The sequence below is a fragment of the Trichosurus vulpecula genome, unplaced genomic scaffold (genome assembly GCF_011100635.1).
Source record: "Trichosurus vulpecula isolate mTriVul1 unplaced genomic scaffold, mTriVul1.pri scaffold_81_arrow_ctg1, whole genome shotgun sequence".
NCBI classification, from domain to species: domain Eukaryota; kingdom Metazoa; phylum Chordata; class Mammalia; order Diprotodontia; family Phalangeridae; genus Trichosurus; species Trichosurus vulpecula.
In genome coordinates, this window is record NW_023494561.1 from 7922 (window position 1) to 34918 (window position 26997).

At 41.9% G+C, this 26997-nt stretch overlaps 1 protein-coding gene across 1 annotated transcript; it reads right to left on the reverse strand.

Moving 5' to 3' along the window:
• Nucleotides 1-6904: 6904 nt before the first annotated feature.
• LOC118833388 (nanos homolog 3-like) lies at nucleotides 6905-25420 on the reverse strand. Its single transcript, XM_036740745.1, has 3 exons — nucleotides 25321-25420; nucleotides 17871-17972; nucleotides 6905-8263 (listed from the first exon to the last, which is right to left on the reverse strand). The coding sequence occupies exon 3, from the start codon at nucleotides 8168-8170 to the stop codon at nucleotides 7643-7645; it is 528 nt and encodes a 175-aa protein (XP_036596640.1). The 5' UTR covers nucleotides 8171-8263; nucleotides 17871-17972; nucleotides 25321-25420; the 3' UTR covers nucleotides 6905-7642.
• Between the last annotated feature and the right edge of the window lie 1577 nt (nucleotides 25421-26997).

Here is a 26997-nt window from a genome sequence, read left to right on the forward strand (position 1 = left end):
TTCTGTTTTTTGTTTTTTCTTTCTCATGGCTTCTCCCTTTTGTTCTGACTCTTCTTTCACAACATGACTAATACGAAATAATCTGATTGTTACATGTATGGCCTATATCAGATTGCATGCTGTCTTGGGGATGAGGGAGGAGAAGGAGGGGGAAATATTTAGAACTCACATATATAAATATATATTATACAAGTGGATGTTGAAAACTAAAAACAAATAAACAAACAAATAAATAAATCAATGAAAAATTAGTTACTGCTGTATAAGTGAAAAAAGTTTTCCTTGTTAGGTAATGAGCTCCCCCTCATTGGAGGTCACTTTCCATATGGCAGCCCTTTCAATACTTTCAGACAATTCTGTTCTCCCCTATATTTTCTCTTCTTTAGATCAAATATTTTCAGTTTCTTTGTTTGATCTTCATACTGCAGGAATTTCCCCCTCCCCCCTCCCCCCCCAGCTATTCTCCTATTTTATCAGTGTCCTTCCTGAAAGGCGGCCTCCAGAAAGGAACCCATTATTCCAGATATTCTCTGATCAGGGCAGATTTCCATGGGATTGGCACTTTCCTAGTTTTGAACACTGTGTCTTTGACTTAAGCTTAAAATCAAAACATTAGCTTTTTTGGTTAACCTCTCCTCCTTTGAAATTCATAACCTTACCAAATTTTCCACCCAGTTGATATTACAGTGGCTGTGGTATATTTGCTCACCCACCACCCTCCAAGGGCATTGTATTCAATTTATCCCAATGTTCTGTCTAGTCAAGATCTTGACTCTGTCACCAAGCATGTAAGCTATGCCTCCCAGGTTAGCATCATCTACAAATTGAATCAACGTGGTGTCTATGCCGCATTCAAATTACTGATAAAACTGTCAAACAGCACAGATTTCTGGGACTTCTGTCCAAGAGGAGATGAAATTATTCAATAGCTATTCTTTTTTTTTTTTTTTGGAGGGGGAAAGGCAGGGCAATTGGGGTTAAGTGACCTGCCTAAGGTCACACAGCTAGTAAAGTGTGTCAAGTGGGTCAAATTTGAACTCAGGTCCTCCTGACTCCAGGGCTGGTGCTCTACTGACTGTGCCACCTAGCTGCCCCTCAATAGCTATTCTTTGAGTCCAGATATCCAACACATTCTGAGTCTACCGAACTGTATTATCATCTAGGCCGCAGGTTCCCCACCCCTGATAGCCCACAGCATTCTGGTACTCCATCTTTTCTTCAGGAATAGCAAGAAAGATTTTGTCAAATGATTTGCTAAAAAAAAAAAAAAGCCAAAAGCTATACATGTACCATTTCCCTGATCAGTCTAGTGACTCATAAAAAGAGATAAACTCAAGGCAGCTACGTGGCGCAATGAGTAGAACACCAGCCCTGGAGTCAGGAGGACCTGAATTCAAATCCAACTCCAGACACTTGACACACTTACCAGCTGTGTGACCTTGGGCAAGTCACTTAGCACGAATTGTCCTGCAAACAACGATAGCTTTTGGTGAAGCTGTGCTGGCTCTTTCCAATCAACATTGCCTTTTCTAGATACTAGTAAAAGCTCATGTTTACATGGAGCTTTTTTTTTCAAAGTACTCGGCATATATTAACTCATTTGATCTTCAGTAACCATCCCTCTAATAATATATTGTAGATCTTTGATAGGAATAGAGATCAAACTTACCACTCTGTTATTTGCAGACAACATTCTCTCCCCTTTCTTGGAAAATCTGGAAAACATTCACTTTTCATACTGCAATCACAGAATCACGCCATTTTAGAACTGGAAAGGGACACAGATTGTCATTGAGTCCAACCCTGTACCTTAAGAATTCCCTCTACAACATCACCAATATGTGGTCATTCAGCCTCTGCCTGAAGACCTATATTGACAGGGAGCTCATTACCTCTCAAGAAGCTACACACCCTTCTTTGCAACTTCTACCCATTGTTCCTGGTTCTGACCCCTGGGGTCAAGCAGAACAAGTCTAATCCTTCTCCCATGTGACAACCCAGTAAATATTTGCAGACAGCTACCATGTTTCCCAACTCTCCCCCACTTCCTTCCAGATCTTCTCTGTTATAGGCTAAACATTATTCTTTCAGTCGATACTCATATGGCATGAATTCAGGCCCTCTCTTAGACATGATCCTGAGGTGCTTCTCATGTTCTCAATGATTTTCCAAAGATCACTGAAGGCCTCAGCAATCACATGTGCCTGATGAAGTAGTTTCTATGTGTCAGCAAGGGCAGCAAGGAGCTATTTCCTTACTTATCATTGGTATCACCTCTCTGTTAGCCATTCTTCTGTCTTTTCCTGTTCAAAGATTATTCTTTTTAGTAGAGAAAACAGAAGCAAAATAAATGCTGAATGGCTTTTTGTCATTCTTCTCATTATCCCACCTACCTCAAGCAGCATTCCTAACCCAAATATATAAGGGGCAGATGAGCACGAAGGGAAGGCAAACCTTCATTTTGGACGTTGAATGCTTCTTCCCATGGAAGTTATGGGCATATCCCTTGGTGCCTCCTAGAAGATAAGCCTTAGTGTCTGGGCTTGCCTCCCAAGATGAATTGGATGGCTCAGACTCCTGGAAGATTGAGTAGCCGAAGTCAGGGGACAACTGGGTCAGAATGCTATATACATTGTCACATGTGGTATTGTATTTTATGCAGAGGGTTAAATCTTGGGGAAGGGAATGGGTTGTTTGTTCTCTTCCCCACTCCAGAAATGACTTTGATATGATGATAAAGAAACATCAATAAAACGTTTTAAGTAAAAAAAAAGTTAATGAGTCACTGTAATGTTGTATCTTGCCTGAATTGTAACCTCAAGTGCAATTCCCATCTGAGGAGAGTCTAAATACCAGAGTAGCTGGCGCTCTGAGTCTGGAGGAATGAATGTGTTGCTGGGAAAAGTGATATCACAGAGAAAAAAAAGTCTATGCATTTGGCTTCATTGCCTCTGGGCTGCTGTGAGTACTTTTGTGTTTTTGCATTTTCTGTAGAATAGAACAAAGGTTGTCCTGTGCCTAAACATAATTTGCACCTTTGGTACTTATGGACCCTTTTAATTTTTTCTCCCTTTTTTATTTTTAAAAATATATATTTTTTATTAATTTTAAACATTTTTTTTAAATTTTGAGTTCCAAATTCTCTCCTTCCTTCCCACCCTTCTCCCCTACCCAGGAAAATGACAAACATTATGATATCAGTTAGATATGTGAAATCTTGCAAAACATTTCCATATTAGCCATATTTCAAAAAAAGCAAGAAAAATAAAGAGAGAAAATTATACTTCAGTTTGCATTGAGTTCATCAATTCTCTGGAGGTGAATAACATTTTTTTAGCACGGGCCTTTGGAGTTGTCTTAGATCATTGTATCGATCAGAATAATCAGGTCTTTCAAAATTGATTATTATTACAACATTGCTGTTACTGTGCACAATGATCTCCCAGTTCTTCTCACTTCACTTTACATCAGTTCATATAGGTCTTGCTATGTTTTTCTGAACCGCACCCCTCATCATCTCTTATAGCAAGATAAGATAACACAATCATGTGCCACGACTTCTTTAGTCATTCCCTAATTGATGATTTTCAATTCTTTGACACCACAAAAGGAACTGCTATAAATATTTTTGTACATATAGGTCATTTTCCTTTTTCTTTGATGTCTTTGGGATATAGACCTAGTAGTGGTATTGCTGGGTTAAAGAGTAAGCACAACTTTATAGCCCTTCAGGCATAGTTCTAAATTGTTTCCCAGAATGGTTGGACCAGTTCACAACTCCACCAATAGTTGATTAGTATACCTGTTTTTCCCTTATCCCTTCCAGCATTTGTCATTTCTGATGGGGGGGGGTACCTCAGAGTTGTTTGAATTTGCATTTCTCTAAGCAATGGTGTTTTAGAGAATTTTTTCATATGACTATAGATAGCTTTGATTTTTTTTCTCCTGAAAACTGTCTATTCATATCCTTTGACATTTATCAATTGGGGATAGCTCTTACTTTTATAAATTTGACTCAGTGCTATACTCAGAATATATTTCAGAAATAAGACCTTTATCGGAGAAACTTGCTGTGAAAATTTTTGATATTATTTCATTGTTTATGGTACCTTATAGCAAAATGTAGTTTCCCTGATTATTCCTTTTAATTAGGTCTATTTTTTGCTTTTGCTTTGTCTGAGACCATGATTGCTACCCCTGGTTTTTTTTAGTGCAGCTGAAACATATTAGATTCTGTTCCAGCCCTTTATTTTAACTCTGTGTGTGTCTTTTTATTTCAAGTGTGCCTCTTGTAAACAACATATTGTTAGAGTCTGGTTTCTAATCCATTCTATTATCTCCTTCTGTTTTATTGGTGAAATCATCCCATTCACGTTCACAGTTATGCTCACTGTGTATTTCCCTCCATCCCATTATCTTCTGTTTCTTCCTCTTTCTCTCTCTTCTTATCCTGTCCCTCCTCAAAAGTCTATTTTGCTTTTAACTACTGCCTCCCTTAATCTGCTCTCCCTGTCATCCTCCCTACCTCCTTTCTCTTATCCCCTTCCCCTCATATTTTCCTATTGGGTAAGTTACATTTCTTTACACAACTGTGTATGTATATGTGTGCATGTATATATATTCTTCCTTATTTGAACCAATTCTGATGAGTGAGGTTCAAGTATTGACTGCCACTCCCTCCATTTCCCCCTCCATTGTAAAAGCTCTTCTTTGAACGCCACTTTTATGTGAGAAAAGTTCCCCCATTCTACATCTCCCTTCTCCCTGTGTATCCTTCTTTCTCCTCTATTCATTTTTTTTGGAGATCATTCCACTATGTTTGACTATATAAACTCCTTTTAACTGCCCTAATAATGATAAAGTTCTTAGGAGTTATATCTATCATCTTCCCATATAGGGATGCAAACAGTTTGACCTTATTGAGACCCTTATGATTACTCTTTCATATTTACCTTTTTATGCTTCTCTTGAGTCTTATGTTTGAATACCAAAATTTCTATTCGGCTCTGGTCTTTTCATCAGGAATGTTTTAAAGTCCTCTATTTCAGGGCTGTCCAACCTTAGGTTTTTATTGAAACAATAGACAATATATTTTGCCATTTTAGTGAGAGCTCTGCGGTAGCTCAGCTTCATTTACTAAAGCATTTATGTAAATTTCTATGCTTGTAGGTGGGCTGCATAAAGGCCACATGCGGCCGGCATTTTGGACAGCTCTGCTCTATTTCATTAAATATACTTTTCCTCCTGAAGGCTTATATTCAGTTTTGCTGGGTAGGTGATTCTTGGTTGTAACCCTAACTTCTTTGCTTCCAGAATATCATATTCAAGTTTTTTGCTCTTTTAACATGGAAGCCACTAAATCTTATATGATTCTGACTGTGGGTCTACAACATTTGAATTGTTTCTTTCTGGCTGCTTGAAGTATTTTCTCTTTGACCTAGGAGCTCTGGAATTTGGCTGTAATATTCCTGGGAATTTTCCTTTTGAGATCTCTTTCGGGAGGTGATCATTGGATTCTTTCAATTTCTATTTTACCCTCTGGTTCTAGGATATCAGGGCAGTTTTCCTTGATCATTTCTTGAAATGTGATAGCTAGGCTCTTTCTTTGATCATGGCTTTCAGGTAGTTTAATAATTCTTGAATTGCCTCTCTCTGACCTATTTTGCAGACCAGTTGTTTTTTTCATGATATTTAATATTTTTTCTATTTTTCATTCTTTTGACTTTATTTTATTCTCAATGTATCACGGAGTCATTAGCTTCCACTTATCCAATTCTCAATTTTAAGGAATTATTGTCTTCAGTGAGATCTTGCAAATCTTTTTCCATTTGGCTGATTCTGCTTTTTTAAAGAGTTTTTTCTTTAGTGAATTTTTGCACCTCCTTTTCTATTTGATCTATTCTGCTTTTGAGGCATTATTTTCTTCAATATTTTTTGTGCCACTTTTTTTTAACCAAGCTGTAAATTCTCTTTTTACAATTTTCTTGCATCACTCTCATTTCTTTTCCTAATTTCCCCTCTACCATTCTTATCTCTTTCTTTAACTCTTCTAAGAATTCTTGTTTGGCTTAAGTCCAATTAGCATTTTTCTTTCAGGTTTTTTAGGTAGCTGTTTCCACATTGTTGTATTCTTCTGAGTTTATGTTTTGGTCTTCCCTGACACTCTAGTAGTTTTTTATGGTCAAAGTTTTTTTGTTGTTGTTGTTTGCTCATTTTTCTAGCCTATTTCTTGACTTTGAATGTTATGTTAAAGTTGGGCTCTGTTTACCTGGGGGTGGGGAGACATTGACCCAAGTTTCAGGCTTTTTTGTGCTGCTGTTTTCAGAACTAGTTCTGGGGGTCTGCAAGTTTTTGGTGCTTCCAAGGTGGTGTGATCCCGGGAGAGGTGTGGTCACTGGTCTCCTGATCTGTACTCTGGTCTTTATCTAGCAAGAGACCCTGATCCCCTGCAGCTACATGCACTAGTGCTCCTGTCTGCCCTGGAACTGCAGTTACCAATCTCTGAGCTGAAAAAAAATGCCTTCAAAAGAAGAATTGGCCAAATGGAAAAACAGGTGCGAAGTCTCACTATTGTCCTGCTGCATGTGTGGGCTCTAGACAGAGTTCCACCAGACCTCCATCCTGGTGTCACAGATTTCTCTTGCCTGAAGAATATCTTACCTTGACTTCTTGTTGGTTCTGCTACTCTAAAATTTGATTTGAGGTATTTTGAAGTTGTTTGGGAGGGTTCAGCTGGGTAGCTGCCCCTAATCTGCCACTTTTGGACCTTTGCACACACATCTGTGAACCAATACTATTAAATAGTTCATATCATCCATCACTTAAAAGAAAACTTTTATTTTATTATTCTTCATATCTTTCAATAACAAGCATTTCTTTTTTTTTTAGGAACAAACTAGTGGAATATGGCTTTTTTCTTTATGTAGAAAGCAATTCAACAATAACAGTGTGGGAGGACTTGAACCCATAACAAAAATGTGGAAAGGAAACCCAAGGATCTTGTTAAAGAAGAGCCACTCATCTGCAGGATTCCCAGGAAGCCTTTGTAGCAGGACAATAGTCCGTTGTCTTAGGCAAATTTTTCTGTTGTGTAATCAAAGGAGTCAAACCAGCAAACCAGTCATCAGGTACTTGAAAAGGGAATAGTACAGTTAGTTGAGGTCACTTCTCAGGCAGGATTTTCATCCCACAAGCCTGTCACTTCTCCTTCCTGAGGCTTAGCTCTCTCCCTGTACCATGAAGATGTGAGAGTCCTAAGGCAAGCCATTTCCTGGGATGGGGCCAGGGACCAGGAGAGTCAAGAGGCCCCAACATAGGCCAGGCCCCATGGCCTGGGTCAGGTGGGTTTAAGGCAGCCAGATCTGGTAGGAGCTGTGAAGGGAGGAGCTGCTCAGAGTCCAGGAATCTGAAGCCAGGCTGGTCTTTGGAGAGAGACCCCAAGGCCCTCCAGGAGTGCTGCTCATCTTTCCTTGGTCCCACACTAATCCTTTCTGTCCATAGTCAACTTGGCTTAGCAAAGCTGGGTCCCTAAGATCCTCTTAAGAAAAAGCTGAAATTCATGGCTGTAGAGTAAGAAAAGTAGTCAGTCTTCTTCCCACGGAAGTTATGGGCATGTCCCTTGGTACCTCCTAGAAGATATGCTTTAGTGTTTGGGCTTTGGAGAGTGTGGTGCTGCTATCTTCCTTTCATCATGAGGCCGGCTGCGAGTTTTTCCTTCAGGTGCTGCTGAATGCTTCTGGTTCCTGGCCTTGGCCGTGCTCGACTCCTCTGATGACTGCTTAGCTGAGCCCCGTCTACCAGTTGAATTGCGGGCTCTGTAGCTGTACACAGACATGTAGTCCTTGCTGGTGAGTGGGCAGAAGCGCACAGTGTGGGCATTGTCTTGGGTGGCTCTGCACTGTGGGCACACATATTTTCTCAGGATGGGGCATACCACCCGGCCTTTCTCATCCTTCAGCATGTGGGACATGTAGATGTTTCGAGACTCCCCATTGTGCTTGCAAAAAGAGCAGAGGACATTCTTATGGCGCCAGCCTTCCTGCCTTACGCTGGGGCTGGGGGCTGGGCTTGGCTCTGGCTCTACCTGCTGGGGCTCCAGCTTCTTCTGCTTGAGAGCACACACCACACTGGCAAGTCCTAGATAATCCCTCCACAGATTGAAGACCTCCATCTAAATTGAGGACCCTACAGTGCAGGCCACCAGCCCTGGTAGGGAAAGATGACGGGATCCAATAACAGGTATTTCTTTTCTCTCTCTCTTCCCCTTTGGAAAAAAGGAAAGAAAAAATACTTTGTAACAAATATGCCTAGTTAGGCAAAACAAATTCCCACATTGGCCATGTCCTGAAATGGATGTCACTCTGTATCTCAACCATCTGTTTTTCCACAAGCCCTTGAAAAAGGAAATGTGCCCTAGAAGTCTCTTGGAGTACATGTTTAAACTAGCAGTCTCCTATTGGGCAAGATGTCTCCTCATCTTCTGATAACATATCTGCCAATCTGCCCAACAAATGACCTCGGGTGTTCTGAATGTGTTCTGACATGGCCTTATCGATTTACCTTCATTCTTTTATTCAGGATTCAGTAGTTCACACACATTTAATCTTGGTATGTAATCTTTTTCTACACTATCTGGCTTCCTGGCTGTTCCATGAACAAGACACTCCATTTCTCTGCTCCAGGCATCCTCTCTGTCTGTCCCCCATGCTTGAAATGCTCTCCCTCCTTTGCTCTGACTACTGTCCTCCCTGGCTTCCTTTCAGTCTCAACTAAAATCCCACCTTCTACAGGAAGCCTTTCATAACTCCACTTAATTCAGTGCTTTCCTTCTGTTAATTATTTCCTATTTGTCACATATATACATATAAATGATATACACACACACACACACACACACACACACACATATCTTGATTTGTTTGCATATTTTCTCCCATATTAGACTGTAAACTCCTTGAGGGAAGGGACTATCTTTTGCCCCTTTTTTATCCCCAGTGCTTAGTTTATGTTAGTTGATCAATATCATCATGGGTGAGGCATATAGACCACAGCACTCCATGATGATACCATTGACTAATAGCTTTTTCTCACCTATGCTTCTCAGAATCACTTCCTCAAATATTCAGTTCATGCGCCATATCCTACAGACTTCTCCTGATCCCCTTAGTTCTTAGGGCTCTCTCCTTAAATGATCACATATCAGTTTACATGTTGTATCATGCCTCTCCCTCTCTCCCCCATGTTTTTGCACCTTCAGCACCTAGCACCATGCCTGGTACATAGTTGTCATCTAATAAATGCTTCTCCAATTGGATTGGAAGTAATTTGCCCCATATCACCCAGAAAGTAATAGTAGAACTGAGATGTATAGCTCCTCACACTTGGAACAAATAACCTGGAAAACTTGAGCATTTTCACATTATGTAAGTCACATCAAAATTCCCTGCTTGGCCAAACCTCTTAAGTTCTGAAGAAGCCAGAATGTTAATTTATCGGCTTCCTGTACGCTTCTGTCAGTCAGTCAATCAATAAATATTTATTAAGCACCTACTATGCGCCAGGCACTGTACTAAATGCTGAGGATACAAAGAAACACAAAAGATAGTCCCTGCTTTCAAGTTTAATGAGGGAGACAATTTGCAAACAATTATGCACAAACAAGATACAGACAGGATAAATTGGAGATAACCAAAGGAGAGAAGGCACTAGAATTAAGAGGGGTTAGGAAAGGTTTCCTGTAGAAGATGGGATTTTAGCAGGAACTTGAAGGAAGTTAGGGAAACCAAGAAACGGACACAAGGAGGGAGATGATTGCAGGTATGGCAGATTGCCAGCGAAAATGCACTGAGTTGGAAGATCTTGTTTGAGTGTCTTGTTTGTGGAACAGCCAGGAGGCCAGTGTCACTGTATTAAAGAGTATGTGTTGGGGAGAAAGGTATAAGAAGACTGGAAGGTAAGAGAGGGGGCTGTGAAGGATTTTGAACAACAAATAGAAAGTTGTATATTATATTCTGGAGGTGATTTGGGAGCCACATTGATTGAATAGGAGGAGGTGATATGGACAGACCTGTGCTTTAGAGAGATCACTCTGACAGCTGAGTGGAGGATGGGCTGGAGTGGAAAGAGACTTGAGTCAGGCAGCCCTGCCGGTAGGCTATTGCAATAGTCCAGGTATAAGGTGATGAGGGCCTGCACGAGGGTGGTGGCAGTGCCAGAGGAAACAAGGATGACACTTAGTTATGAGCCTGGGTGACTGGGAGGATAGTAATACTCTCAACAAAAGTAGGGAAGTTAAGAAGAGAGGAAGGTTTGGGGGGAAAAGGTAATAAGTTCAGTTTTGGATATACTGAGCTTAAGATGTATACAGGGCAAAAAAAAAGATATATACAGGGCATCCAGTTTGAGACAGCCAATAGGCATCTAGAGATGTGAGACTAGAGGTCAGCAAAGAGGTTAGGGTTGGATTAGGAAATCTGAGAATCATCAGCATACAGATGATGGGAGCTGATGAGATCACCAAGTGAAACATTATATGGAGAGAAGAGGGCCCAGAACAGAGTCCCACAGTTGGTGGGAATGACCTGGATGAAGATCTAACAAAGAAGACTGAGAAGGGATGGTCAGAGAGGTAGAAGGAGAACCAGGAGAGAATGGTGTCCTGAAAACCTAGAGAGAAGAGAGTATCAAGGAGAAGAGGGTGATCAAAGGCTACAGAGATGGATGAGGATTGAGAAAAAAAGGATTTGGCGATCAGAGATCATTGGTAATTTTGGTCAGAACAGTCGCGATGAAATTGTGAGATTGGAAGCCAGACTGTAGGGAACTAAGAAGAGAGTGAGAGGAGAGAAAGTAAAGGCGCCATCTTGGTTGACTACCTTCTCAAGGAGTTTAGTCACAAAAGACAGGAGACATATGAGACAATAATCAGCAGGGATGGAAGGATCAAGTGATAGCTTTTTTAAGGATGGAGAAGACACATGCATGTTTGTAGAGGGAAGGAAGCTGCCATGAGGGAGAGATTGAAGGTGAGTGAGAGAGTGGGGACAATGGCAGAGGCAATCTGCTGGAGAAGACGGGATGAAATGCGATCACTTGTGCACGTGGAGGGGTTTGCCTTGAGGGGAAGGAAGTGGCAGAAGGCTCAGGGTGATGGGAGATAAAGAGGAGGAGGAGGAGGAAGAGAGGGAGCTCTTAAGTGAATGGTCTCATTTTTTTCAGTAAAATACTGAGGCAAGGTTCTCAGCTGAAAGGGTGGGGGGGGGGAGCCATGGGCCATTTAGGAAGGGATAAAAAAGTTTGGAGGAGCCGCTGTGGTAAGTGGGATAGTGAGTTAGAGAGGTATAAAAGGATTGCCTTACAGCAGCAATGGCCCAGTTAAAATTATATTACATAAATTTGTAATGGACCCAGTCAGCACAGTTTCATGATTTCCTCCAGCTTGGTTCAGCCCCATGAGAATAAAAGTGAAGGTATCAGATGGTCTTAATTCTCATTTTCCAACTGGTACATCATAGTGATGTAAGCTTTGCCTATTTCTTTCCCCCTTTCCAATATGAATAACTGAGGAAAAGCAAAGTGTGTGCATCCCCAGCGGACATTTGCATGGTGAGAGGTGAGGTGGTAACTGGGAGAGACTAAAGAAGATAGAAAGGAGAAGGGGCTGTGGGGAGAAAGCAGGGAAAATAAAGAGGAAAGGGAGGACAACAGGAGAGATTTCTGCCCTGATCTTTGACTAGGTAGGTGGCACTGAATGGAGGACTTTATAAAGACAAATGGCCCAACTGCCAGAATTCTCTGCTCTGAGAAACTGAAGAGAAAATGAGTCATACAGTTGAGCCATGCAGGGTAGAAGGATGGAGGGAAAGAGAAGAATATGCCAACCAGCTCCCTTCCCTGCCCTTCCAACCTGTAGGGAGTAGGCTCATTGCAGAGAGTCAAGACCAGATTTGCTTTTCCTCAGTTACTCAAGACCAGATTTGTGGGGAAGGACTCCATTCCTTCATCTTGGAACTAGAGTGATACAGTATCTCTCTAATACACCCCCTTTCCTCTTCTGACACTGCCACCCCTCTGGCATAGGCCCTCCTCACCTCACACCTAGATAACTGAATATATTTGGTTAAAAAAAAGTTGAAAAAAATGTTTTTCCTAGTTCTGACAATGGTCGAAGTGAAGTTGGCATTTCAGTGTAATATAAAATGATGTTGTAATTTGTAATGTAAAATTGGACTCATGGTACATAGAGCTGGAAGGGACCTTGCAGACCATTTTACTCCACCCTTCTCATTTTAGAGAGGCCTAGAACAGTGAAGTGGCTTCTTCCAGGGCACAGAGGTTCTAAGCGGCACTTCCATAGGTCCAAGTCCATTACTGTTAATGCTATCATGGAACTGCCCGTAACAATGGCCACAATACTTGCATGCAGTTGGGACAGCCCTTCATTGATCTGGTTGAAGTGCAATTCACTATTGTGAATTTTTCTGTACAACAAATGGATTTTTTCCAGTCCTTGTTGAGATGTAATTGCTGTGTTTTCTCACTAAAAATCACAAACCCTTGAGTGAAACTTCAAGAATAATGGAAGAGGCAGACTCCTCATCCAGCCCCATAGCTTCATCACTTCTCTTTACATATAGTGATTAGGATGTGATGAGGGTCCTCAGACTATCTATCCCTTTGTGAGAATTATGCTCACCGGCCCTAACCAATAATGGGGCAAGGGAGGAGGAGGGTGGAGGAAACTGGAGACCCAGAGGTAATTACTCCTTAAGGAGGGGAGAAAGAAAAATATATGCCACCCAAGTCTCTTCCTACCCTTCCAAGTAGTAGGGAGTTGCAAGGGTATGATGAATTGTTACTTGTATTGTATAATGACCAAAGCTCTCCATTAGGATTTTTCCACATCATATGCAAGTTAAAAGACAATTTAAGAAGCTGTTGGCACTTTGTGCTTAGTAATGTGGCTGGCTAGTGAGTATTGAATATCTTCTTGAAGCCCTGATAACCAATCAAGATTTATGTTTGCTAGGGTTGGACTTGGGTAGTCCAGGTAAATACCAGTGACTGGTACTCCAAAGGGCTGCCTACTCTCTGGAACTTTGGGAAGTATTGTGCTTAAAGGGTTTAAATTTGCATTTTCTAGGTCACTGACAGAAATTTGTTCAGATTGGAAATGGCAAGTGAACAGCCAGACTTCCTTCTTTCAATCCCATTCAATCCAACATAAAGCATGGAATACTACAGCTTCCAAAAATTAAACCTGGGGGTCACCCAAAGGGTGACATGCATGATGAGAGTTATGGTTACTTTCTTTTCCTTTGGGGGATCTCTAGATTTGCAATATTTTTTTGACATTGGTTGATGTTTCCTTTGATTTACTCAAATCTCTCTAACTGTAGTTCTCCAATTGGGTCTATGCATCCATTCCAGGCTTTGCTCCCAGGTGCACTTTGCTTTTGGGTCAGGTGGTCAGCCCTGTGTGGGCCCATCTTGGGTTCCTGTGTGGGCCCACCTTGGGTTCCTGTGCTGACTTCCACCTCCTGGGGTGAGGCCCTAGCAGAGATGAGGAAACTCCTTGAGGAGTTTGACAGAACACATTCTTTTATGAAGGAGATTTGTTCTATGAAGTTTGGATTCAGTCAAAGGGTTGTACTTGAGGATCTAGAGGGTCACATGTGGTCTCAGGGCCACAGGTTCCCCATCCCTGCTACTGAATCTTTGAGGCTCAGAGCACTGGATCTTTAAGGCCCTCTCTGGCATCTCAGGACCAAGTATTAGGGATCTCAGAACCCTTGGGTCTCGGTTGTCTGAGCACTGAAGCACTATACTGGCTTGGTCACTACCAATTCCAGGCATTTCTAAGGCCCCTCCAGTCTCTGATCATGCTGGAAGGCTACTCTGAATTAACTGACTTTGTTTTTGCTAGTAGCCCCTTCTCCTAAGTGTCCTAGGGATTCTGGCTGACATCTTGTATAGTCCTGGCCTGAAAGAAGTACTTACTGTAACTTCTCATCGGAGTTCTTCATCACCGTTCAGTCTGATGTGGACTTCAGTGTTTTGCTACGGTAACGACATGGGAGCCTGCCTCCTGTTCGGGCAGCCATGTGGGCAAGAAGCACTTTTGTTCAATGTTCTGTAATCATAACTACAGGTGTATTCAACTTTCTGGTAACCATAATTTATACAAGAACACTATGCTCTTTTGTTTCTAGAACTTTTCTAAATGAAATCTAGTATTTTGTTGGCCTTTTGGGAGAAAGTAACAAATTCCATAGGGATCAAAGTCTCCTTTGCTGGATCCTCATACAGATCACTCCCTCTAACTATAGGTGTCCCTTGGGGTCTTGTCCTGGGCCCTCTCTCTTCTCTCTCTATACTACTTCACTTGGTGAGCTCATCAGCTCCCATGCATTTACTTACCGCCTCTATCCTGATGATTCTCAGATCTCCCTTCCTTGCCCCGACTCCTCTGTTGATCTCCAACTGCCTTTAGGATGTCTGAACTGGATGTCCAGTAACCACCTTAAAATCAACATGTCCAAAAGAGAACTCATTATCATTTATTCTTAAAGCTTCCTCCCATTACCACTTTCCCTATTATTGTACAGGGCGACACCAAACTCTCAGGCCCACAGACTCACACCCTAGGAGGGATCCTGGAGTTCTCACTCTCTCTCATTGCCCATTTCCAAGCTGTTACCAAGGTCTATCTATTTTGCCTTGCAACATCTTTTGAATATGCCTCCCTCTCTCCTCTGACACTGCCACCCCTCTGGCATAGGCCCTCCTCACCTCACACCTAGATTACTGCAGTACCTGCTGGAGGGTCAGCCTGCCTCAAGTCTCTCCCCACTCCAACCCATCCTCCATTCAGGTGCCAAAGTGATTTTCCTAAAGCACCGCTCCAACCATGTCAACCCCCTACTCAAAGCCCAGTGGCTCCCTATTACCTCCAGAGTCAAATATAAAGTCCTCTAACATTCACAAGCTGTCCCCTCCCAACCTTTCCCTTTACTCTCCTTCATGAACTCTAAGATCTAGCCATATAGGTCTACTTTGCTCTTCTCACACATGACACTCCCATTTCCCACCTCCATGCCTTTGCACTGGCTGTCCCCATGCCTGGAATGCTCTTCCTCCTCACCTCAGCCTCTTAGTTTCCCTGGCTTTCTTCAAGATTCAATTCAAGTCTCATCTTCTTCTGGAAGCCTTTCCCAGTTCCCCCAGCTCTTAGGTCCTTCTGCTCTGAGCTTACCTTTGAGTTAGTCTGGATAGATCTTAAATGTACCTAGTTATTTTCACATTGTCACACTGGTTAGAATGTAAGCTCCTCGAAGGCAAGAGTTTTTGCATAATGCCTGGCACATAGTAGGGGCTCAATAAATGCTTGTTGACTGACTGAGCAATGTCAAACGTTATACACGAGGCTTTAAAAAAAAAAGAAGTCCTATTAATACATTTCCAAACTAGGAAGAACAATGAGATGTTCCTCTTACTGCACACAGTAGGAAAGCATGTCCTTTTCTATTCCTGGGAAACAGCAAGACCTGAATATATTTGGTTAAAAAAAAAGTTGAAAAAATGTTTTTCCTAGTTCTGACAATGGTCGAAGTGAAGTTGGCATTTCAGTGTGATATAAAATGCTGTTGTGATTTGTAATATAAAATTGGACTCATGGTTCATAGAGCTGGAAGAGACCTTGCAGACCATTTTACTCCACCCTTCTCATTTTAGAGAGGCCTAGAACAGTGAAGTGGCTTCTTCCAGGGCACAGAGGTTCTAAGCGGCACTTCCATAGGTCCAAGTCCATTACTGTTAATGCTATCATGGAACTGCCCGTAACAATGGCCACAATACTTGCATGCAGTTGGGACAGCCCTTCATTGATCTGGTTGAAGTGCAATTCACTATTGTGAATTTTTCTGTACAACAAATGGATTTTTTCCAGTCCTTGTTGAGATGTAATTGCTGTGTTTTCTCACTAAAAATCACAAACCCTTGAGTGAAACTTCAAGAATAATGGAAGAGGCAGACTCCTCATCCAGCCCCATAGCTTCATCACTTCTCTTTACATATAGTGATTAGGATGTGATGAGGGTCCTCAGACTATCTATCCAGTCCCTTTGTGAGAATTATGCTCACCGGCCCTAACCAATAATGGGACAAGGGAGGAGGAGGGTAGGGGAAACTGGAGGGGAGAAAGAGAAATATATGCCACCCAAGTCTCTTCCTACCCTTCCAAGTAGTAGGGAGTTGCAAGGGTATGATGAATTGTTACTTGTATTATATAATGACCAAAGCTCTCCATTAGGATTTTTCCACATCATATGCAAGTTAAAAGACAATTTAAGAAGCTGTTGGCACTTTGTGCTTAGTAATGTGGCTGGCTAGTGAGTATTGAATATCTTCTTGAAGCCCTGATAACCAATCAAGATTTATGTTTGCTAGGGTTGGACTTGGGTAGTCCAGGTAAATACCAGTGACTGGTACTCCAAAGGGCTGCCTACTCTCTGGAACTTTGGGAAGTATTGTGCTTAAAGGGTTTAAATTTGCATTTTCTAGGTCACTGACAGAAATTTGTTCAGACTGGAAATGGCAAGTGAACAGCCAGACTTCCTTCTTTCAATCCCATTCAATCCAACAAACTCCCTGATCTAGAAAACCAATCTATGCTGTAAAGCATAGAATACTACAGCCTCCAAAAATTAAACCTGTGGGTCACCCAAAGGGTGACATGCATGATGAGAGTTACGGTTACTTTCTTTTCCTTTGGGGGATCTCTAGATTTGCAATATTTTTTTTGACATTGGTTGATGTTTCTTTTGATTTACTCAAATCTCTCTAGCTGTAGTTCTCCAATTGGGTCTATGCATCCATTCCAGGCTTTGCTCCCAGGTGCACTTTGCTTTTGGGTCAGGTGGTCAGCCCTGTGTGGGCCCATCTTGGGTTCCTGTGTGGGCCCACCTTGGGTTCCTGTGCTGACTTCCACCTCCTGGGGTGAGGCCCTAGCAGAGATGAGGAAACTCCTTGAGGAGTTTGACAGAACACATTCTTTTATGAAGGAGATTTGTTCTATGAAGTTTGGATTCAGTCAAAGGGTTGTACTTGAGGATCTAGAGGGCCACATGTGGTCTCAGGGCCACAGGTTCCCCATCCCTGCTACTGAATCTTTGAGGCTCAGAGCACTGGATCTTTAAGGCCCTCTCTGGCATCTCAGGACCAAGTATTAGGGATCTCAGAACCCTTGGGTCTCGGTTGTCTGAGCACTGAAGCACTATACTGGCTTGGTCACTACCAATTCCAGGCATTTCCAAGGCCCCTCCAGTCTCTGATCATGCTGGAAGGCTACTCTGAATTAACTGACTTTGTTTTTGCTAGTAGCCCCTTCTCCTAAGTGTCCTAGGGATTCTGGCTGACATCTTGTATAGTCCTGGCCTGAAAGAAGTACTTACTGTAACTTCTCATCGGAGTTCTTCATCACCGTTCAGTCTGATGTGGACTTCAGTGTTTTGCTACGGTAACGACATGGGAGCCTGCCTCCTGTTCGGGCAGCCATGTGGGCAAGAAGCACTTTTGTTCAATGTTCTGTAATCATAACTACAGGTGTATTCAACTTTCTGGTAACCATAATTTATACAAGAACACTATGCTCTTTTGTTTCTAGAACTTTTCTAAATGAAATCTAGTATTTTGTTGGCCTTTTAGGAGAAAGTAACAAATTCCATAGGGATCAAAGTCTCCTTTGCTGGATCCTCATACAGATCACTCCCTCTAACTATAGGTGTCCCTTGGGGTCTTGTCCTGGGCCCTCTCTCTTCTCTCTCTATACTACTTCACTTGGTGAGCTCATCAGCTCCCATGCATTTACTTACCGCCTCTATCCTGATGATTCTCAGATCTCCCTTCCTTGCCCCGACTCCTCTGTTGATCTCCAACTGCCTTTAGGATGTCTGAACTGGATGTCCAGTAACCACCTTAAAATCAACATGTCCAAAAGAGAACTCATTATCATTTATTCTTAAAGCCTTCTCCCACCACCACTTTCCCTATTATTGTACAGGGCGACACCAAACTCTCAGGCCCACAGACTCACACCCTAGGAGGGATCCTGGAGTTCTCACTCTCTCTCATTGCCCATTTCCAAGCTGTTACCAAGGTCTATCTATTTTGCCTTGCAACATCTCTTGAATATGCCTCCCTCTCTCCTCTGACACTGCCACCCCTCTGGCATAGGCCCTCCTCACCTCACACCTAGATTACTGCAGTACCTGCTGGAGGGTCAGCCTGCCTCAAGTCTCTCCCCACTCCAACCCATCCTCCATTTAGGTGCCAAAGTGATTTTCTATAAGAGCAGACCCCTTTATAACCTAGTCCCTTCCTACCTTTCCAGTCTTCTTATACCTTACCCCTGCCATGTACTTTTCTATCCAGTGGCTCTGGCCTCCTTTCTGTTCCATGAACAAGACACTATTTCTTAGCTCTGGTTATTTTCTCTGGCTGTCCTCCATGCCTGGAATGTTTTCCCTCCTCCTCTCTATCTCCTGGTTTCCTTGGTTTCCTTGAAGTCCCAATTAAAATCTCAATTTCTACAGGAAGCTTTTTCCAACCCTTCTTTATTCAAGTGCCTTCCTTCCCTCTGTTAATTGTTTCCTATTTATCCTATATATAGCTTGTTTATACATATTTGCTTGTTTGTTGTATCTTGTTTTAAAATGTGAGCTCTTTGAGGGTAGAGACTGTCTTTTGCCTTCTCTTGTATACCCAACACTTAGCCTGACACAGAGTAGGAGCTTAATAAACGTTTACTGACTATCACATATCTTGAGTGAGAAGGGGACTCAAAGGCTACCTAGTTCAATTTTACAGATGAAGAAACTGAGGCATAGGGAAATTAAGTCACTTGTCCAAAGTTACATAGGTAGCATTAGAGGCAGAATTTGAACCCAGATCCTCTGATTCCACAGTCAGTTCTCTTTCCATTGTTAGTTAATATCTTCAGGGAAATATAACTCCAAGCTTCCTTTTCTTTGTTGTAATTGTGATCTGTAGCCTAGCACCTCAAGCTTAGGGCTTATATAGATTGCATTCAATTTTGGGGGTGACCCTAAAGAATTACTCTCTCTTTGGCTCATGCTATTCCTGCCCAGAGTTGATTATGAGAAATCTCAGAATATAGCTTGAATTTAACTCACAGCTACATCCGCCAAAATGTAGGTAAAAGGGTAACCAGTTCCCACACAAGCATTCAAGACCCAGGACAGCTTGTATTCCAATTCACAGAAAATTCAGAAAACTAATACGTAAAGGATTCACAGCAGCCTATTAACAAAAGACATAGTTCTCTTCCCTCCCCAGTGAGTTCCACCTTTCTCCAAGGTCTTAAAATCCTCCAAACTCATAGTTCTACCACGTCATTTGGACTTCTCTAAGAAGGGGGAATAAACTTGTGATTGCCATGTAGGATTCTGCCACTCTCTCCAACATTCCCATGAGTCCTACTTTCCTACCCAGGAACCCATACAAACATGCAACCTTTAGTGACTTGGACTCCCTTCTGGAAGGAAATGAACTTGGGGTTGGTAAAGAGGCAGCTTTCTCTCCAATTGAACCTGCAGTAATAAAATAATTCATGATAACAGTAGAGAGCAAAGATCAAATTTTTTTCTTTCTTATATTTTGATTTAGACTCCTCTGTTGCTCTTTTTAAAAAAGTTTTTTAGATTTTTTTATTTTTAGTTCACAACACTTAGTTCCACAAATTTTTGAGTTCCAAATTTTCTTCCCCTCTCTCCCTTCCCCCCTCCTCCCCTAGATGGCATGGAATCTGATATATGGTCTACATATACCTTTGCATTAAACTTATTTACACAATAGTCAAGTTGTAAAGAAGAACGATGACCAATGGAATGAATCAGGAGAAAGAAGAAACAAGACCAAAAAAGAGAGAGAGAGCAAATAGTTTGCCTCAGTCTGCATTCAGACTCCATAGTTCTCTCTCTGGATGTAGATAGCTCTCTCCATCATGAGTCCTTTGGAGTTGTCTTTGAACCTCGTATTGCTGAGAAGAGTCAAGTCTATCAAGGTTAGTCATCACAGAATCAATATGTCTGTGGTTGTGTACAATGTTCTCCTGGTTCTGCTCCTCTCCCTCAGCATCATGTCATATAGGTCTTTCCAGGTTATTATGAAGTCCGTATGTTCCCCATTTCTTGTAGCACAATAGTATTCCATTACATTCATATACCACAACTTGTTCAGCCATTCCCCAATTGATGGGCATCCCCTTGATTTCCAATTCATTGCTACTACAAAAAGAGCAGCTACAAATATTTTTGTACATACAGGTGGGTCCCTTTACTCTATTGCTCTTCTAACTTGAGAGTCATATGCATGGTTCCTTGGAATGTGAAAGGATGGGACTATTGTGGGAGGAAGGAAAAAATAGATAAGTTAGGAAAAGTGGAAAGAGGCTTTCTTTACTTTTATTATTCCAAAGTACCTCTGATATTGGCTTGTGACCTTGAACTCTTTAGGTTTCAACTCTTCTCTCTAGGGTTTTAAATTTTAACACTTATATAACAATTTATTCAGGGCTTATTTAATGCTGAAACAGAAGTTCCCAATATTGGAGATTTCAGGGTTTGTGGAGGGGTCAGTAGGTAGATATAGGGGGATTGGAAAGAGCTCTCACTACAAACTTGTGTACATGAGTAAATACAAGACAATCTGAAGAGGGAGAAAATATTAACAACTGGTGAGATTAGGAAAGGTTTCACTAGGGATGCGGCAGTTCTAAAGAAGGAATATGAAGATTTTGAAATACAGAGCAGAAGAGAGAACAGGAGCACAAAGGTAAAAGACAGAATATAAAGTTTGAACAGCAATAGGCCAGTTTGGTTAGAACACGGTGTATGCGCAGCAACAATATTGTAGTGATTATCAACTGTGAAAGACTTAGCTACTTTGATCAAGACAATGATCTAATTCCAAATGATCCAAGATGAAAAATTGCTATCTCTTTTGCAACATGTCTAATATGGAAATTCACATGTATAATAATATCATATTTCTTGTCTTCTCAAGGGGTGGGAAGGGTAGGAGGGAGAGAATTTGGAACTCAAAAAAAATGAATGTTAAATTAAAAAAAACTTAATTGGGTAATATTTAATGAAATAAATAAAAATTTAAAAAGAATGTGGAGTGTGTGAAGGGGAATGCATGAAGCAGCCTCATCAGACTAGGCCCTTTCCCTCAGAAATAGGAGGGAAGCCACCAGAGGGACTGATGAATCCTTGGTAGCAACCAATGATCAACAGAGGAATTCTATCAATCTCTCTTTGAATCCTATATTTAGTTTACATGTGATTGGTGTGTTCAAAGGCACTTGGTGTCTGTTTACCCTAGAATGGTGCATTTGTAAAGGGTAGCAACTTTGTTTACTCCTGAGTATAAAATAACATAAGTTCCAATACTTAGGAACTACTCATGGCAGTCGGCAGTCCTGGCAGAGTTGACTAACTCCTAGTTGGACCTCATATGTGCTGTGGCATGTCCTCACTCAGAACAAAAGATGCCCACGTGGTTATGTCACAAACTGACCCAAATTCTTGCTGTACCTTTGTTTTGATATCAATAAGTTACAAGTACTGGACATCCCTGTGAGTGTGAGCTGTGCTTCTCCTCCCTAAATCTCAAATCAAATTGAAACATTAAGATAAAGCCTGGAAAGGAAATTTGGAGCTAGACTACAGAGCACTATAAGTGCTGGACTTATTTTATCCTAGAGATAACAGAGAGACACTGAAGCTTTTTGAGCAAAGCAGTGACGTGACCAGATCTGCACATTAGGTGTATTATGTTGGTGCTGTGTGAAGGACTGAAGAGGGAAGAGGTTGGTAGTGCCTTCAACAAAAACAAGGGAGTTTGGAGGAGTGGTGCGGTTTGGGGGTGCAGGGTAAAGGGGACCAGTTTTAATTTAAACATGCTGAATTTGAGATACTGACAGGAATTCCTGATGGGGAGAAAGATTAGGGCTAGATTATGGAGATTTGGAAAACATGATAATTGAATCCAAGAGCATTATTGAGATCATCAAAGGACAGAGAAAAATGGATTGGGTTGGGGAAAGAATAGAAGGTAAGAAGACTGTGTTAAGAGGATATATAATAAGACTTCCAGGTCACATGACCAACATGATAAAAAACTAAACAGTTTCTTTGATTCTCATGACTTCTCAAACTGTTGTAGAATAGGAATTATGACAAGAAACAAAGTAATTTTGGCTATCTCCACGGTCTAGGACACCAAAAACCCAAATGAGGTAAAAAACCATGAACTAACAGCAGAGAAAGCAGAGGGTACAGGAGAATGGGTGAAGAGACAAGGAGGGGACAGAAAGGAGGAAAGGAAATCTTGTTTTATTGTGAGGAGTGGGCATCACTAATGAAGGTTCTGAGAGGGGAAGAGAAATATTCTAAAAATGAGGTCAGGACTTTACAATAGGTGTAATCTGCAGGGACTTGGTACTTAGAGGGACCACTCATTCTGCTCCAGGAGAAGGGAAATAAGAACTCTTGGGAAAAACTGATATTCAGAAGAGTAGGAAGATATGGACCCAGAAGATTGCATGGCAAATGGGAAAAATGACCATCAGGAAGGCAAAGGTGAACTGCACATTCAGGAACATGGGAAAATTCCTACCATGAGACAATAGCCCCTCTATCACCGCCAGGAACTGGTATTTCTAAGTGATGAACAATAGAAAAAGGGGGCCCAGGGGCAAGATCTATAAGGCAATACCACAGAAACTATTTAAAATAGGGTACACAAAATAGGTATCTTAGAAGCTTTAATCCTACGAGAAATATAAAGGCTAAAGAATAAAAATAAATAAATAATAAAAATAAAGACTAATAAAAACCAAAGAATAATATAAATAAATAAAAAGAAAGAATAAAAATAAAGACTAAAGACTAATAAAACCGAAAGAATAAAACTAAACAAATAAAAATAAAGAAATATAAAGACTAAAGACTAATAAAAACTAAAGAATAAAAATAAATAAATAAATAAAAATAAAAACTAAAGACTAATAAAACTAAAGAACAAAAATAAATGAGTGAATAAAAATAAATGAAAAGACTAAAGAATAAAAGGAACTCAAGTCTAGGATAGATTGAAATGAAAGATAAATAATGAAGAGAATTATAGAAATAAGGCATTTTTAGAAGGCATGATGATTTTTTAAAAAATCAATGAACCAAACAAGGTAAAGGGGATGAGAGAAGGGGGATTTTGCTTGACTACTTAAATGAGAGGAAAAAATACAGGAAGAATTAAGTAACTAGATAAAAGGATAAAAAAAGGACAAGATAAGCAACGGGATAGGTGGGTGGGGCCGGGGCGGGGGCGCGGGCTTCGAGCTCTCGCGCCTGAAAGTAAGGGAAAAAGACACATGGCAGCCAAAGGAAACACTCAATTATAATACAAGCTTATAGCATACTACAGAGAAGGACGACAGATGATTATGTACAGTATCCATTCACTGTGCCACTATCTGCCTCCCCACAAGAGTGACAAAAGATTTCAATATCCTCTCAATTTTACATAAATCTAACAGAAAAAGAAACAAATTGAACAAATCGTTGGCGAAACTAGAGTTTAAAGACTTATGGTATCATCTAAACAAGACTGCTAAAGAATACACACACACACACACACACACACACATATGTCTCAATATCATATAGAAACTTTTACCAAAACTGTCCATGTGTTGTTAGGCATGGAGACGTTGCAAACACATGTAAAAAGGAAGAAATAGCAAACAAATCCTTTACAGACCACAATGTAATAAAAATAGTAATCAGTTCGAGGAGCATAAACGAAAGACACAGACTCAACAGAAACTTAGTTTTAAAAAAAAGAGCTTATAGTAATAGCCCAGAGTATGTGAGCCTATACTAGGGTAATGGGAGGACGGACAGTGAGGAAGGGTTGTATGGGAAAGAGATCGTGGAGGTAAAATCAGCAGTTTTTGATAACAATTTGATGAGAGTTGAGCGAAACATGAATAAAAAGTTAGTCCCAAGGTTTGAAAGCTGGGAGGTTGAAATGAATAGTGGTGCTCCAATAGAAAAAAGTGAAGTCAGAAAAGGGGGAAAGATGGTAAGTCCACTTTTGAACAGGATGAGTTTGAGACAACTCTGAGACATTACAATGGGAAGTGTCCTATAGGCTGTGGAAGATACATGGACCTGGTGCTTTTGTAATGGCGCCTGGGCTCTCATTTAAAGAAACCGAATCCCCCCAGCCCCCTCCAGACAGAAAGAGCCATGAGTCCCGCGAGCCATTTACACTGAGAAGAGAGGTTTTCCTAACTATATTCCCTTCTTACGAAATAGCAGATCCCTCGGAAAACATAGTGAAGATTATTAACATCGGCTTGATGCTGCATGCACTTCGCAGAAGAATTTCGCGTCATCTACAGATTTAGAAATTTTGCCTTGCGGTTTCTAAAAAAGGTTAAATAATGCCTGTTCTCTATGGACGCGATTATTAACCTGTAGGAGTCACCTAGTAAGCGCTGTTTTGCTCCCTCTCTTTAAGGTGGTCCCTGAGTAACTACATTTTGTTTGGACATTGGTTGGTCTGGCTCTTGGCAAATGATTTTTTTGGTGATGTGCTGCAAGACTCTGGGCAAATCTCTTACCCTCTCTGAGCCTCAGCTTTCACTGGTCAAATGAGGGGGAGAGAGAGGGACAAATGAGGAAGTTGGGCTGAGAGCTCAGTTTTTTCTTTGGTCATATAAGGGGAAGAGTTTGAACTAAGCCAGGGGTTTGAAACCTGTGTTGTGTGTCCTGGACCCCTTTGACAGCCCGGTGAAACCTATGGACCTCCTTTTTTTTTTTTTTAAACATTGAAAGAAACGCTACATTTCAGTTTGAAGTCATTGAAAATAAAGATATCACTGTTTTCCCATCCAACTGTACAGACCTCTTGAAGGTCCCCCAGCTTAAGTATCCCTGGACTAAGGCAATCATTTCCTCCATCAAAAGATCGGGTGCCTAGGAAAGCCTGAATTCTGGGTGCTTTCAATGGACTTACCCCCCTCCACTCAGACTGACCACTATCTACCCGCGGCAACTCGAAAGCCTTTGCGCAAACCGGCCAATGGCCAATCAAAAAGATTCTTAGCCACGTGGATTCGGAACGTAGCCAGCCTCCAACTCCAGGCTCTCTAAAGAGACTGGCCAACTTTCGCCCGCGGCCGGCCCCGCCTCCTGCACACAACAACCCGCCCCTCCCTCTAGAAATAACCACCTTTGGCTTGGGTAGCGGGGTTCACTTCTTCCTCTCCTTCCCAGTGGACACCCTCCTTTTTGCCCTGCTCCTCACTCTCCTAACCGGTGACACGCGGTCGGTGGTCTTAGCTTCTCTTTCCTTTCCGCCTCCGGGGTGGTAGTGTCATCTACTCGGCTCCGGCTCCTCCTCCTCCTCCTCCGATTAGCAAAGCGGAGGAGGAGCTTCCGCTGCCGCCGTCGCTTCTCCGCCTCTCGTCGCAGTTCCTGTCCCGCAGGACTCATAGCTGTTTCTATCTAGAGGGGGCTGGGGGCATTCGGTTTCTTCGCTCTGGCTTACCGCGACTTTTGCGCTGCGCTGCAAGTGCCAGCAAGCCGCACTAGGGGGCGTGAGAAACTCGTGGACTGCCTGGGAGAAAGGCGGAGGGCGGGGCGGAGGCGACCCTGCTGGGCTGGCCCTCCTGAGAGGGGCTCAAGTGTGGATAGGAACCACTGGACCGACCGACGCACGAATTTGGGGCGGGTGGAGGAAACTGATGGAATCCGAGGCGAGGGACTGGGGGGCGGGGGGCGGGGAGAGAGAGAATAAATAAGTAAATAAACAAAGCCAGGGGATCGATTGTAGAGGGGAGGTTGAGCCACTGCGAAGCTGAGCGAGGAAAGGAGACAAGATCCCCAAATAGCTGATCCTGCGGATGGGCGACCGAGGGCTGGGGAAAGAGACAGTAGCCACGACGGAGGGAGAGGGAGAATTTTCGAGGAGAAACCTGACAGCAAATGAATTGAATTGAAACATGGGGTCCAGAAGAACGTGGAGTGGGTGTTGAAACTCACTACAAAGCTATTGGTTCTTAAGATGTCAAGTTGCTGGGGCGGGGGGTGGGGGATGAGGAGGGACCTGGAATTTACAGGACAGACTCAACAAGTCAATTCGACATAGATAAGGAAAAGATAAAGTGGTCTAGATCTCCAAACTCTTGCAAAGTTTTTTTTTTTTTTTTTAAGAATGCGTTACCGCACAGCTATAGAATTTAACATACCCGTGTTAAAATTGTTATTTGGCATGGAGGTGACCTCAGTGTTTTCCAGGGCAGTGGCATTGGGGATCAAGCTCTGGCAGATTCAGTCTACCGAGGTGGAAAGGTTTCCGGCCCATCGAAGATCAGTATAGCTAAATCCAAAGAGGCTTGTTACATGGTGATGAAGTTTGGAGCAGACAGCATTTCTCAGACCATCTAAATTAGGAAGGGATTGCCAGTCGCGTCGGTAGAGGGCGCACCGATACCGACACAATTCCATGTTCCTAAAGTATTAAAAATTCTGAAAACGGTTTCTTGTGTTGGGCTTTTAAGACCTCTGATTTGATTTAGAAAGTAATTGGTTGGGGACAGCTAGGCGGCGCAGTCAGTAGAGCACTGGCCCTGGAGTCAGGAGGACCTGAATTCAAATGCGGCTTCAGATGGATTTCAAGTCAGACACTTGGCATACTTACTAGCTGTGAGATCTTGGGCAAGTCATTTAACCCCAATTACCCTGTCTTTCCCCCTCCAAAAATCAAAAAAAAAAGAAAGCAATTGGTCCCCAAATATTGCACTTACAATCTAATATTTTTATCTCTATCTTTGGTTTTGGATTTAAAGAAGTAGTCAACGAGTTCTGCTCTTAGCACTCCTTACTGTTCCTCTGGTAATACTCAATA